Source organism: Otolemur garnettii, unplaced genomic scaffold, assembly GCF_000181295.1.
Source record: "Otolemur garnettii isolate 467f Iridium unplaced genomic scaffold, OtoGar3 scaffold00104, whole genome shotgun sequence".
Classification (NCBI taxonomy): Eukaryota; Metazoa; Chordata; class Mammalia; order Primates; family Galagidae; genus Otolemur; species Otolemur garnettii.
Genome location: NW_003852499.1, coordinates 2566981 through 2580545, shown reverse-complemented (window position 1 = coordinate 2580545; position 13565 = coordinate 2566981). Strand labels below are relative to the sequence as shown.

At 49.0% G+C, this 13565-nt stretch overlaps 1 protein-coding gene across 1 annotated transcript in view; it reads left to right on the top strand.

Annotated features, from left to right (window-relative positions):
• The first annotated feature begins 9001 nt into the window (after positions 1 to 9001).
• Positions 9002 to 13565, top strand: part of CD9 (CD9 molecule) — a 41340-nt gene continuing 36776 nt past the window's right edge. The window contains exon 1 of the mRNA XM_003796415.3: positions 9002 to 9246. Coding sequence (XP_003796463.1) covers positions 9181 to 9246 — 66 coding nt within the window. The 5' untranslated portion in view covers positions 9002 to 9180. The remainder of the gene's footprint in view (positions 9247 to 13565) is intronic.

The following is a 13565-nucleotide window of genomic DNA, read 5'->3' as shown; positions in this document are numbered from 1 at the left end:
TGAAATACCTCAAGTACCTGTTCAAAAGATTGCCTCCCAAAGGCAGCAAAAAACTAACTAACACCCTCATTCAAATAACTAATGTAACTGTAGGCTCGGCGCCATATCTCAGTGGTTAGGGCGCTGGTCACATACACCGAGGCTGGCAGTTCGAACCCAACCCCCTTCTAAATAATAATGACAACTGCACCAAAAAAATAGCCAGGAGTTGTGGTGGGCACCTGTAGTCCCAGCTCCTTGGGAGGCTGAGGCAAGAGAATCACTTAAGCCCAAGAGTTTGAGGGTGCTGTGAGCTGTGACGCCATGGCACGGCACTCTCCAGAGGGCAACATAGTGAGATTCTCAAATAAATAAACAAATAATGAAAAGGTACATGCTCTTTTTTTAATAATCATTATTAACATTTTCCTAATAACCTACTGGTTATTGTTACTTTACTTACCTCCTACTGGCTGAAATCAAGTCACTTACATAATTACTAACCAAACTTATTTTGCCTTAGTTGTTCACCATGTTTACAGTATACACCCTCCTCCTCTAGGAAAAGACCTTTCTGTCCATCTTGGATAGGTTCCAAACTGAGTAATAAATACTATTACATGTACATCTTGCTATGTCTACATTAATGATTCAGAGGAGGGAGGGCAGAGGACAAACATTTTCTTTCAATAGGCTACATACCATCTGGGATTCTGCTAAGGGAGATTTGCCCAATAGCATTTGGTTCCTTCTCTTCTTAGGGCCCTTATTAACTATCCGCCTTTCAATCTTTAGACCATGATAGTTTAACCCTCTAGTAAATTTTTTATTTTCTAGGTTACACTAATTACAATTCAAGTTGATATTAATAGGAGGCTTCCAACCCATCTCAACATCTGATCCAGAACATGAAGACTTCTTACTGCTGGGCCCCTTAGGGATGTCTTGTCTCTCAATTTTGTAGTCAACAAGAGACATCAGTGATCAGACCTTTCCAGAGATGTTTACTCCTCGAATATTAGACAGGGTCTACGCTTATAAAGTCAACAACAGTAACAAAAAACTACAGAAGGCAGATATTCATCCTGCTACAATCCCTGAAGAGTAAAGGAGAATATTCTCTCTGAGGGAGAAATGAGAGAAAGTTGCAGGTACTGTTTTTGGTACTGCCTTGGACATTGCCACATTTCCTAAGTCAAAAAGTCTCCAAAGGGCTTGGCACCTATAGTGCAGTGGTTACGGGACCAGCCACATCCACCGAAGCTGAGCCAGCTGAGCCAGCTGAGCAACAATGACAACTGCAAGAACAACAACAAAAAAATAGTGAGACTCTGCCTCCAAAAAAAAAAAAAAGCCTCCAAAGGCTCAGCACCTGTAGCCCAATGGTTAGGGCACTGGCCCCATGCACAGGGGCATTTGGGTTCAAACTTGGCCTGGGCCAGCTAAAAATGAATGAAACAGCAACAAAAAATAGCTGGGCATTGTGGTGCACCTGTAGTCCCAGCTACTTGGGAGGCTGAGGCAAGAGAATAGCTTAAGCTCAAGAGTTGGAGGTTTCTGTGAGCTATAATGCCACAGTACTCTACCAAGGGTGACCTGGTGACTCTGTCTCAAAAAATTAAAAAAGTCTCCAAAGTTTCTAATTACCCTGAACACAATGGGATAGAGGCAAGGCAAGTGTCAATTGATAGAATCAAGAAGGTGAAACGTGGCCCCGGGCTGCACCTGCTGCTCAGTGAGTAGGGCATTGGCCACATACACCAAGGCTACTGGGTTCGAACCCGGCAGGGCCCTGCTAAACAACAATGACAACTGCAACAAAAAAATAGCCAGGTGTTGTGGCGGGCACCTGTAGTCCCAGCTACTTGGGAGGGTGACGCAAGAGAATCGCTTGAGCCCAAGAGTTTAAGGTTGCTGTGAGCTGTGACACCACAGCACTCTACCTAGGACTACAGCTTGAGACTCTGTCTTAACAAAAAAAAAAAAGATGATTGGATCCAGTGATGTGTGCACCTGGACAAATGAACAATAGGGAGACAGCAGGGAGGGGACAGCAGCTGTGAATGACTTCCAGGATGTGTCCCCATTGTGGGTGGTGGCAGGAGGAATGAAAGACAAGGAACCAAGCCAGGCTGAAGTCAGAAGGCTTCAGCACTGATCTTTCCTCTGCCACTAAATCACCATATCCTGCCTTCAGCCCTGGTCTCTTTTTTTAAAATTGGACAGCATCTGTGGTACCTCTAGAGCAGCGGTTCTCAACCTGTGGGTCGTGACCCCTTTGTAACAATGAAAATACATCGCGGCATTAGGAAGGTTGAAAACCACTGCTCTACAGTCTAGGCAGTTATGTGAGAGCCACTAGGGAACAAGAAGGCATTCACTAAGCAGGTGTGAGGACAGGTTTGGGCGTGACTGACAAATGGGACAGGGGGAGGGCTGAGGGAAAAAAGTCAGCTTTGCATGTAGGAAGCCCTCAGAGATGATGAATTCTGATCTTGATGTCTATTTTGAGATTACTGTATTTATTTCCTATTGTTTCTGTAACAAATTACCACAATTCAGTAGCTCAAAATAACACATTTATTAGTTCACGGTTGTAGAGGTCAGAAAGCTGAGGTTGCTGTGAGCTGTGATGCCACAGCACTCTACCAAGGGCAACATAGTGAGACTATGTTCCCCCCCCCAAAAAAAAGAAACTTTGGGTTACATGGGGCCCACCAGGATAGTCCAAAAGAATCTCTCCACCTCAAGATCCTTTAACTTAATCTCATCTGCAAAATCCTTCACGCCATTGAAGGAGCTAACGAAATTGCCCCCCAAAATATGACTACTTGGTATACTTTGAATTAACACCGGTGTGCTGGCTCATTCCTGTAACCCTAAGCACTCTAGGAGGCCAAGACTGATGGATCATTTGAGCTCAAAAGTTCCAGACCAGGCGGCACCTGTGGCTCAGTGAGTAGGGCGCTGGCCTCATATACTGTGGGTGGCGGGTTCAAACCCGGCCCCAGCCAAATTGCAACAAAAAATAGCTGGGTGTTGTGCCAGGTGCCTATAGTCTCAGCTACATGGGAGGCTGAGGCAAGAGAATCACCTAAGCCCAAGAGCTGGAGGTTGCTGTGAGCTGTGATGTCACAGCACTCTACCAAGGGCAACAAAGTGAGACTCTGTCTCTCAAAATAAAAATAAATAAAAATAAATAAATTTCCAGACCAACCCAAGCAAGAGTAAGATTCTGTCTCTACTAAAAACAGAAAAACTAGCCAGGCATGGTGGTGTAAGCCAGTAGTCCAGTTAATTGAGAGACTGGGGCAAGGGGATTGGTTGACCCCAGAGTTTGAGGTTGCTGTAAGCTGTGACACCAAAGCACTCTAGCCTGGGGCACAAGAATGAGGAAAGGAAGAAAGGAAGAAAGAAAGAAAGAAACTAACTTTAGGTGATTTTGTTTTGTTAATACTTTGAATTAAAGGCCATTGGAAATCAGAAAGCATTTGGAAGAGGCTTCTATCTAGATTAACTGGACTGGATCAGATCAAAAGATCAAAGGGAGGCAACTGACTTCCATTCCTACCCACAAAAGCTAGCAGACCCAGCTCAAATCATTTAAAACACAATACCTGTCTCACAGGTTAATTTACAAGTCAATCTGTTTCCCCACCTACTCTTCCTCCCTAGCAACCACTTGCTGCATATATACTCCATATTTCCCCCACCTTCTTTCCTTTCTTTTTTAGAGACAGAGTCTCACTTTGTCTCCCTTGGTAGAGTGCTGTAGCATCACAGCTCACAGCAACCTCCAGCTCTGGGACTTAGGGGATTCTCTTGTCTCAGCCTTTTTTTTTTCCAGTTTTTTGGCCAGGGCTGGGTTTGAACCCTCCACCTTCGGCATATGGAGCCAGCACCCTACTCCTTTGAGCCACAGGTGCCACCCACCTGGCTATTTTTGTTACTGTTGTTGTTGCATTTAGGCTGGGGCCAGGTTTGAACCCGCCACTACCAGTGTATGGGGCCAGTGCCCTGCTGAGTCACAAGAACCGCCCCTCCCCCTACCTTCTAAAAGGCATCTATAAAGCTATCTAAGCGTCATTGCAACACTGGGTGATCACTCTTGTGATTCTCCCTGTACACATGGGTTTTAGAAATAAATATTTCTGCCAGGCCACTGTGGTTCACACCTGTAATCCTAGCACTCTGGGAAGCCAAGGCAGGTGGATTTCGAGACCCGCGTCTCTAAAAAAATAGACAGGTATTGTGGCTAGCAGCTTTGGTCCCAACTCTCAGGAGGTGGAGGCAAGAGAATCGCTTGAGCCCAAGAGTTTGAGGTTGCTGTGAGCTGTGACACCACAAAACTCTACCAAGGGCAACAAAATGAGATTTGGTCTCAAAAAAAATAAACATTTATCTTATTAATCTGCCTTCAGTGAACTTTTAGGGGTGAAAAGGGCAAGTTTCCTCTAACCCCTATACCACATAAAGTGGGGTTTAGCTGTTGCAGGAAGATGAGGCCCAATGGAGAGAAAGAGCACCCAAACACCATGTTTATAAGAGGAAGGGCTTTATTTCAGCCTACAGAGCTTAAGGAATAGAATAATTCAAAATGACCGCGGTCCCCGACTATCTTTCCCTTTTTATCTCCGGTCAAAGAGTTCCAATTGGTCTTTGAGCTTAGCAAAAGTTCCAATTGGCCTTTTTCATTGGTCAGTTTGAATCAAGCAGGAGATGCTGTTCCAGCCCCCACAGAACTACAGGATTTCACAGAAACAGAAATTTCCAGGTTCCAGGAAGCGAAGTGTACAAATTCCTAAGAGCTGAGTCACCATGGAGAGGACCCCTGCAGGTGAATTCTTGAAGAGACTGTTCTAGACCTCACCCTTCTCCGGTATCCTCTCACTTAGGGATTAGGATGCGGTAAAGGCCTGAAGGCTCTCTGATACCAGGACTCGAAGTTATGGAGAAGCGAGCTAACTGGAGAAAATGGTGGGAGGCACAAGAAGGGAAGAGTGCTTAAGAAGAGAGCAGACAGGCTCGGTGCCTGTGGCTCAAGTGGCTAAGGCACCAGCCACATACACCTAAGGTGGCAGGTTCGAATCTAGCCCGGACCTACCAAACAACAATTATGGCTGCAACCAAAAACTAGCTGGGTGCTGTGGTCCCAGCTACTAGGGAGGCTGAGGCAGAAGACTCACTTGAGCCCAGGAGTTGGAGGTTGCTGTGAGCTGTGATGCCATGGCACTCTACCCAGGGGGATGGCTTAAGGCTCTGTCTCAAAAGAAAAAAAAAAAAAAAAAAAGAAGAGAGCAGACAGCAGGACAGGCCCTGAGGATGAACACCCTGGCCGGGATTGCACTGATGTTTGCAGAGGGTTTGCTGTGAGCCAGCCGGGGCTGAGAGCTGCGGAGCACAGACATTAGTCAAATGCCAGTGGACTTCAGAAGAGCTCATCACCAAAATATGTACACATAACAGGTGATGCCAGTCAATGAGTTTTTCAGGAGGGAGATTCAGGCTAGGCAATCTCATGGAAGAAAAGACGAGTGTTCAAGGAAGGCTTCATGAATGGGTACATTGGAGCTTAGCAAGAGGAGCAGCAGAGAAGCTTCTAGAGTAGAGGAAGTGAAAGGACCAAGATGGCCACTGGTATGGTCCCTTGGAGGACCCCGATGGCCCATGAGCGTAGGGTCCTGCCCGTTGTCTCGCAAAGCCATTGTGGGCAGCTGGAGGGCTAAGGGAAGTGGGCTTGATGGAACATCCCCTCTCCTGGCCCCTGCGTGTTCCAATTCTACCTGTAGGAGGAGCACAAGAGTCAAAGTGGACCCTGAGCTGGAGGCAGGGTTTTTTTTCCCAGAAACAGGATGCCATGAGAGAAGGGAGGAAAACTTTTCCCACTCCTGCACCACAAAACTGGAAAGGCTGGCTGCCCCGGGGTGATCTCTGACTCAGGGGCTTACCCAGATTTTCCTCTTCCAGTTAAAGTGAACCATATTTTTTCCATCTCTGCCTTCCCGGTTGCCTGTAGTACTAACTGCCTGTAACAAACCCGCTTTGGCCCAGAGGCTTTTTGTGCCACAGAATGTCAAAATGAAGGGGATCCCTGACATCTCCTAATCCACCTTCATACAGCTGAGGAGACTCAAGCCCAGAGATAGGAGATGATGTATCCAAAATAAACCAACAGGTAGGATCCAAGAATAGAGCTCAGACCTCCTCATGCCAGATCCAGTGTTCTCATCACATAAGGACCCCCTCAATATATGTGATGTGGCACTTCACACTTAGACTGCCCCTAACCTTTCCTTGGAGGTGAATCATAATAGGAATAAGAACAGGAGGCAACATTTCCAGGGTGCTCCTGTGGTCAGCACTGTTCTAAGGCCTCTGTGTGGATTATCTTACTCTGTATTCATAATATCCCTAAGTAGTTTCTATTATAAGCTTAAATATTTACTAAACTCCTCTTCCCAACAGCCCTTATTAACCTGAGAGGTAGTGGTGAGAGATACAAAGAGATAAAATCTTTCTTTTCCTTAGCCTGTCATCCTCAGATAGATGGACCCAGGCCCAGGGACATTGTCTGTTTCTCAACCCCCAGCCCTCCACCCTCAAAACTGGTGTTGTGCAGAAACCATCTTCTCCAGACACAGGAGGAGTAACTGTAGTACAACATTTCCAAAATTCCTCTGCTTGGCCCCTCTGGGCATCAGGCTCGGTTTAGGCTGTGCTTCTCCTTCCTCCTTATTCCCTCCCTCATCTCTCCCACTGTTGGTAGTTTCCACAGTGCTTCCAGCTCCCTGTGGTTTCCTGTTTCTGTAACTTTGTACATATAGTTCCCTTGGCTATTGACTCCACCTTCCAAAGTCAGCTGTTGCGGTGTCCCCTGCTCTGGGAAGCCTCTTACACTCAGGCCAACTTGGGGAGGCACCCCATGCCCCTTCCTGTTCCTAGGTCCTTCTCCCCCGAGCAAAGATTCTATGGGCTTGCATTTCTCTATTAATGGGTCTCTGTCCTGCACTGAAATTCTAACATACTATCTATCCATAGAGGTTGCTTTATTTCAGTACTTGCAAGGTGTGTGACACACAGGAAGCTCTCAAGAAACAATATAACAAATGAATGCATTCCTTCATAATCTGGCTCCTGCTGTTCTGCCTCAGATCTCTCCCTCCCCTTCTAGCCCTGTCCTCTTGTGGAATTTGGCCTGCCTTCTCTAGCCTCTACCCCATTGTCTTGTCTTCTCCTGTCTTACCTGAACCAGTCAACAGCCTCTACACAGATCTGCACCTGGTCCTCAACTCACATTTCATCTCCCACTGCTCCCCTCACATCACCCAATTACACCTTCCCAAATATGACACCTCAATTTTCCATCCAATTCCCATAAGCCTCTCTCTGTAAATCCACACACGTCACCCTCATCCCACTGTCTGGGTGCCTGTACTCAGCTCCTGGAGAGCAGAACAGGGTCTAATCCATTTTTTTCAGCTCTTGCCCTTACTGAAGTACCCTCATAAAGTAGATACTGAAAATGTTTTTGGATGGGTCAATCATCAATGAGACAAGTCTAATGGTAGTACACAGCAAAATAATACCGACAATGTGCTAAAAGTGGCTGTGTCTGGTGAGCGAAATTTACGAGTTATGTTCTTTTCATTTCTTGGTATTTCTATTCGCTTTTTTTTTTTCCTTTTTTGAGACAGTCTCACTCAGTCGCCTGGGTAGAGTGCTATGGCATCACAGCTCACAGAAACCTCAAACTCTTGTGCAATTCTCTTGCCTCATCCTCCTACAGGTGTGCATCACTATACCAGGTTGGTTTTTCTATTTTTAGTAGAGACCGCTGGCTCTTTGTCAGGCCGGTCTCAAACTTCTGAGTTCAAGCAATCTACCCACCTCTGCCGGCCTGGGCTGTATTTGTTGTTTCTGTAATTGATATGTTTTGCTTTCCTAATAATAAAGAGCACTAAAAGAAACCTCATTTTGGAAAAAAAAAAAAAGACAAAGGAATTTGGAGGCTTCAGAAAAAGAGAAATCTCCCCATCCAGTTGAGAAAATCTGGAAAGGCGTGTTTAAGGAGCCACCAAATGAATTTCTGTATGTGAAGGAGGAAGGGCTGACAGGCCAGCCAGAGGCACACACCACGCACTGGCATTTTGACCATGGAGTAGAGAGAGGTAAGATGCCAGGTAGGGCAGAAAGTAAATGAATGTTCAGTACTGGTCCTTGAAAGCAAGATGAGGAATTTTGACTTAGAACACTGAATGTGGGGAGCTACAGAAAGTTCTTGAGCTGAGAATTACTCAGACATTCCAGAGGCAGCAGGGAGCAGAAAGATCTAAGGGCAAGACAAGGAAGGAGGGTGGAGTGGAGGAGTAGAAACCGGGATACCGTCTCTTTCTTCCCCTCCAGAGCAACTAAACAGAAAGCCCAGGAAGAGCTTAGGGACTGCCCAACCCTCCGCCATATTACTATTCAGTGACCACTATTTGGTAATTACTTTCAAAAGCCTCGGATCTGTCCTACCCAGACTAGAAGCAGTTCCTCCTACTCCGCGTGGTGTGCCAACCAGAGTGCGTTTAGTGAGCAAGGTCTGCAAAGAGACGCCAAAGGGAGAAGTAAAGCCAGGCAGCTTCCCTACAAATCCAGGTCGAGGCAGTAGGAGCCCTCGATCTGGGCGTCGGGCCTCGGGTAGGGGGCTTTAGCCAGACCACCCGGGGAGGTGTCTACCAAAGTAAGGGGTCCCGGCAGGAGGTCCAGATTCAACAGGAGAGAACCGGAAGGGCGAGGCCTCCTTGTAACTCTTCAGTAAAAGTGGAAAGGGGCGGCGGCCTGAAAGACCCCCCAGGACGCTTGCATAGAAAAAGGGAAGAAGGCGGAGGTTAGCGGGAATGGCCTGGGGGCAACTTAGTGGGGCCAGCAGGAGGGGCAAGGAGGGGCGGGCTCCTCTGGGCGCCGCGGCCAGAGGCGCTGAGAACCTGGGCGGGGGCGGGGCAGGTGGGGCTGGAGGCGTGGTCCTCGGGGGTCGGCGTTTCCCGGCACATGCGCACCGCGGCGGACCGCGATCCGTAAGGAGTGGTACTTTTTAAAAGTGCAGCCGGAGGCCTCCCAGCAGCCGCCAGTACCTCTGTCCATCTTCTGTTTTGTCCGTCCCAGGCGCGCGCACCCAAGTCCTGCACCACTCCGGCTGAGGCCAGTCTAGCTTTCACCATGCCGGTCAAAGGAGGCGTCAAGTGCATCAAATACCTGCTTTTCGGTTTTAACTTCATCTTCTGGGTGAGTGAGCGCGACTGCCGCGCACTCTTCTCCGGGGCCACCTGTTCCCGGGCCCTGGCGGCCGAGGGTCCCACAACGCCCCGGGGATTCCGGCAGCTGGCACTGCCCGCACCGGGCAGGCTTTGGGCGGGAAGAGAAAGGGCGCTGCGGCTGCCAGCTGGCTCCTCGGCTGGGTCCCGATTCGGGCGGGTGGGGACTCATCCGAAGCCGACCAGCCCGGGGGGGTGGGGGGTACCCTAGTGAGGTGGGTGGGCATACGGGTCTCAGCCCTCTCGCGGAGGATTTGAGGTCTGTTTTATGTCCCACCCCAAGCCTCTCCGAATGCCAGAGGGGCAGGCAGCTGGGAGAAGCGTAGCACCCCTGTTCTGGGAATGCGAGGCCCTGGTCAAAGAGGCCCATGGCAGGCAGTGCAGTTTGTGACTGGGCTGGGGTCTCCTAGGTGGTAGGGGGCGCGAGGGGGGAGTTAGCGGACGCTCTAAAGGACTCGGTGGCTCAGGGAGAGCCCCGTCAAGAGTCGTTCTCACTTTTATACTGGAGAGGAAGGGGTGCGCGGCAGGCCACTAGGACCCAGTCCCGAGTGAGAATCAAGGACCCCTCCACTCTGGAGGAGGAACCTCGCACATCCCCATATCCTCAGACTTTGTTTGTGCGCCGCCACAACCGTGAGAAAGTGTGAGCTCCCCGGAAGCTACCTGAAAGACTGGCTTGTCTTGATTTTTTTTCGAGGGCGATAGGTATCTCAACTGGAGAGAACTCTGGGAGAGTTGGGGAGAGAAGGGGGGCCAGATGCCTGTCGCCGCCGCTAGTGAAATGAGTGCTGTGTTTGTGCATTTCCAAGAGAGATCAGGTGTGCCCTGGCTGCCCACCCAGGAGGGTCTCCAGCCTTGCCCCCTTCTGGCCAGCCCACCCAAGGACAGGGTGGGGCTCAGAAAGTGGACATTCACCTGCAAAGGTCACGAGGGCACAGACCTACAGGGACACCTGCTGCTGGCCACTTTTATTCTTTGAATGGGAAAGCCCAGAGAGGCAACAGAAAAGGAAAAGTGTCCTCTCCGGACCTTCCGTTGAGAGATTAAAGGACCACCAGGGACAGAAGCAAGGAATAGGGGATCTTCACATCCTGGTTCTAAGGGCTGCTTTCCTTGCACACAGATGACAATATTTGCCCCCTGTGCTGGCAGGAAAGGATTTTGAAAGGAGGTGGCAGTACAAACAGGTGCGTTCCACCACGAGCTTATAACCAAAAAGATACACTTGTTCCTCTGGAGCTGGTCATGAAGGTCCCTATGAACCTCAAGGCAAATCTCCTAAGATTTATTCCTCTCCCTAGAGCTGAAGGAGTCGTAGAAAAGTTCTTCCAGCCTGCCGAGACTGACCTGCCCTTGCATGAGTCACCGTACCCAACACACACTCCAGTGAGGACAAAGCAAGATGTGCCCCTTCCCAATCCTTGACCTGCTTTAGGGAGACCCTGCCTGCAGCATGCATCTCCTCCTGGTGTTCCCACTAGTTCCAACAGCCGGACTGCTGCCAGGCTTAGTTTTCTCCTCTCACCAATCCCTGGCACCAGAAAAGAATGTGGGAATGTAGCTGGCCCCACCCCACCCCACCCTTGTCCTTGGGGGACTTTTCCTCTCCCCACCCTAGCACACTGCTTCCCCTGCTGGTCTGTTGGTTAGTCCTCAACAGTCTGCGTAGATAGAGCATCAAGATTTGGGGCTGGAGTTAACCACAGTGTGCCCGTGGCCTGTTTTGCCTGGTGGCTCGAAATTTATCCTCATTCTCTGCAGCCTGCCACCCTTCTCAAATGCAGAGCCCCCCTGCCTGGGCTAGGTGCTGCTGGTTAGCTCTGTGGTCTCAATAGAAATCACTTGCTGTAGAAGGGTTTGGATTTCAAGTTGGGAATGACTCTAGAGATGATACAGTCCAGTCCTCTGTTCAGAGGCAGCCAAGAACAGGATGGGGGATGACTGGCCCACAGTCAGAGACACTGAACCCAATGCTATACTTTTCATTCTGTCATCTTCCATCTCTGTGACAGGAAAGGAGGTGGGCAGTAACTACATTTTCCTGAACTAGTAATGGCTGTTCATCTGTCCTATGTCCTGATCCCTAGAGATAGAGTTCTCAATCTCTAAGAAGATCATATGATAAAGGAATATCTTAGTCAGTCTACTTGTGCAATCTGCCAAGTCCTTTCTTTTCCAACTCCCATCACAGAGTCAGAGTAAGAAGCACTATCCCCATTTTACCAATGATTAGAAACTAGTCCCCAGAGAGGTTAAGTGACTTATCCAGGGTCGTGGCACAGGGTAGTCTCAGAAGTAAGTTACTTGGTTGGCTGGGAATGTAATGGGGGTGGGATGAAGCTCCCTCAAAAGATCTTTTTTAAGGGAACAGTTTGGACGATTTTGTTGTTACCACTTCCCTTTCTTTCTCCAGCCTAGTAATTTATAAACTTGGCATGTAGAACCTGATGTGGGCTATGAAAAGCAGGAGTTCTGAGGCCAGGGGCCCCATTGCTTCATGTACAGACGGTGCGTGTGTCAGAGATCCAGAGAGGCCAGCCTCAGTGGCAGGGAGGCAGTTGTGGGGGGCAGGAAGGCTGTACCTCTTCCTATGCCCTCTCCTATCCCTGTAGGATACTCTGTGACAGCTGAGTCTGTGCAGCCTGCCATTCCCAAGTTGGGTGTCCGATACCCACAGCCAAACCAGTGAAATCCATCTGTTCTTCCAGCAACCCTGGAACCAAACCTCCTAGCTCCATTTCAGTTGTTTCTTCATTTCCTTCAGACCTCCCTGGCCACCCTTCACCCAAAAAATTATTGAGAGGGAAAATATCTTCCAGGATGTCAGGGTGCTGCTATCCTATTCTCCCAATCCTAAGCCTGCATGTAGGGGGCTTTCTGCCCTCTTCGTGGTCAGACGAGGAATTCCTCAGAGCAAAGGAGGAAAGGGTCAGCTCTACTGAGAGAGCACAACCTCTACCCCGCCTCCCTCAGCTCAGTTGTTCACTGTCACCCCATACCCTCTCTCACTTGTAGAAATTAGCAGGGATGTCGCCTGCACCTAATGGAGATTACTAAGAAACATGGACAGGGACCTAGACTGGGAATTCAGAAGCCTAGGTATTGAGTTCAGCTCTGTCCCCAACTGACTTTGTTTTTTTTGTTTTGTTTTGTTTTGTTTTGAGACAGAGTCTCACTGTGTCGCCCTCAGTAGAGTACTGTGACGTCACAGGTCACAGCAACCTCAAACTCTTAGCCTTAAGCAATTCTCTTGCCTCAGCCTCCCGAGTAGCTGGGACTACAGGCACCCTCCATAATGCCTGGCTATTCTTTGGTTGCAGTTGTCATTGTTGTTTAGCCGGGCCAGGCTTGAACCGGCCAGCTTTGATGTATGTGGCCGGCGCCTTAGCCACTGAGCTACAGGCACCGAGCCCCCATCTGACTTTGAAACCTTCGGCCAGGTCACTTTTGTGCTCCATACCTCAGTGTCCTCATCTTCATCTGTAAAACCCATGGGTTGGAGTAAATGGATTCAAAACGTCCTTTCAAGCTCAGTCTATGAAAACAACCACCCCACCACCCGCTGCAACAGGACTTGCCCACACAACCCAAAATGGGAGTCAGAAATTGGAAATGTGTGGCAGATACCAAGTTGTCCTCAGAACCTTGCTTCTCTTAACCTTCACCTCTGAAACAAGATCCTGATGCTTTTTCCTATCACCTAATGGTTCCCTTTATTCAGCCTGGCATGGGGAGGGGGTTTCTCTGCCTGGGGGTTCTATTTTCATCGCCATATACCTTAGCCCTTTGTGGTAGTATAGTCTAGTGGTTAGAGCACCAGCTCTGGATTCAGTGCCCCACTGCCAGGTGGGGCTGATGACTGCCCCACAGGGTGCTGATTACATTAGATTTGTCCTCAGTTTCCCACAGTAGCTGTTATTCACTAGTGGAAAGTAGATGGAGGCCGTGAGGAGGGTGGGAGCAATTCCCCAAGAATTATAGCAGTTTCAACAGATTGACCAGGCGCTCCCGCCCACGCCACACATCCCCCTCCCTCTTTTTCCACCTCTTCCTGTGTCTCTGCCAGCCTGGCTGCATCTAAACACTGACTCCATTTTTTTGGCGGGGGAGGGGGTGACAGTCTCACTCTGTCACCCTGGATAGAGTGCCGTAACTTCATAGCTCACAGCAACTTGAAACTCTTAGGCTCGAGTGATCTTGCCTTAGCCTCCCAACTAGCTGGAACTATGGCCGCCCAGCTAAGTTTTCTATTTTTAGTAAACTCCAGGTCTCTTGCTCTTTTTTTTTTTT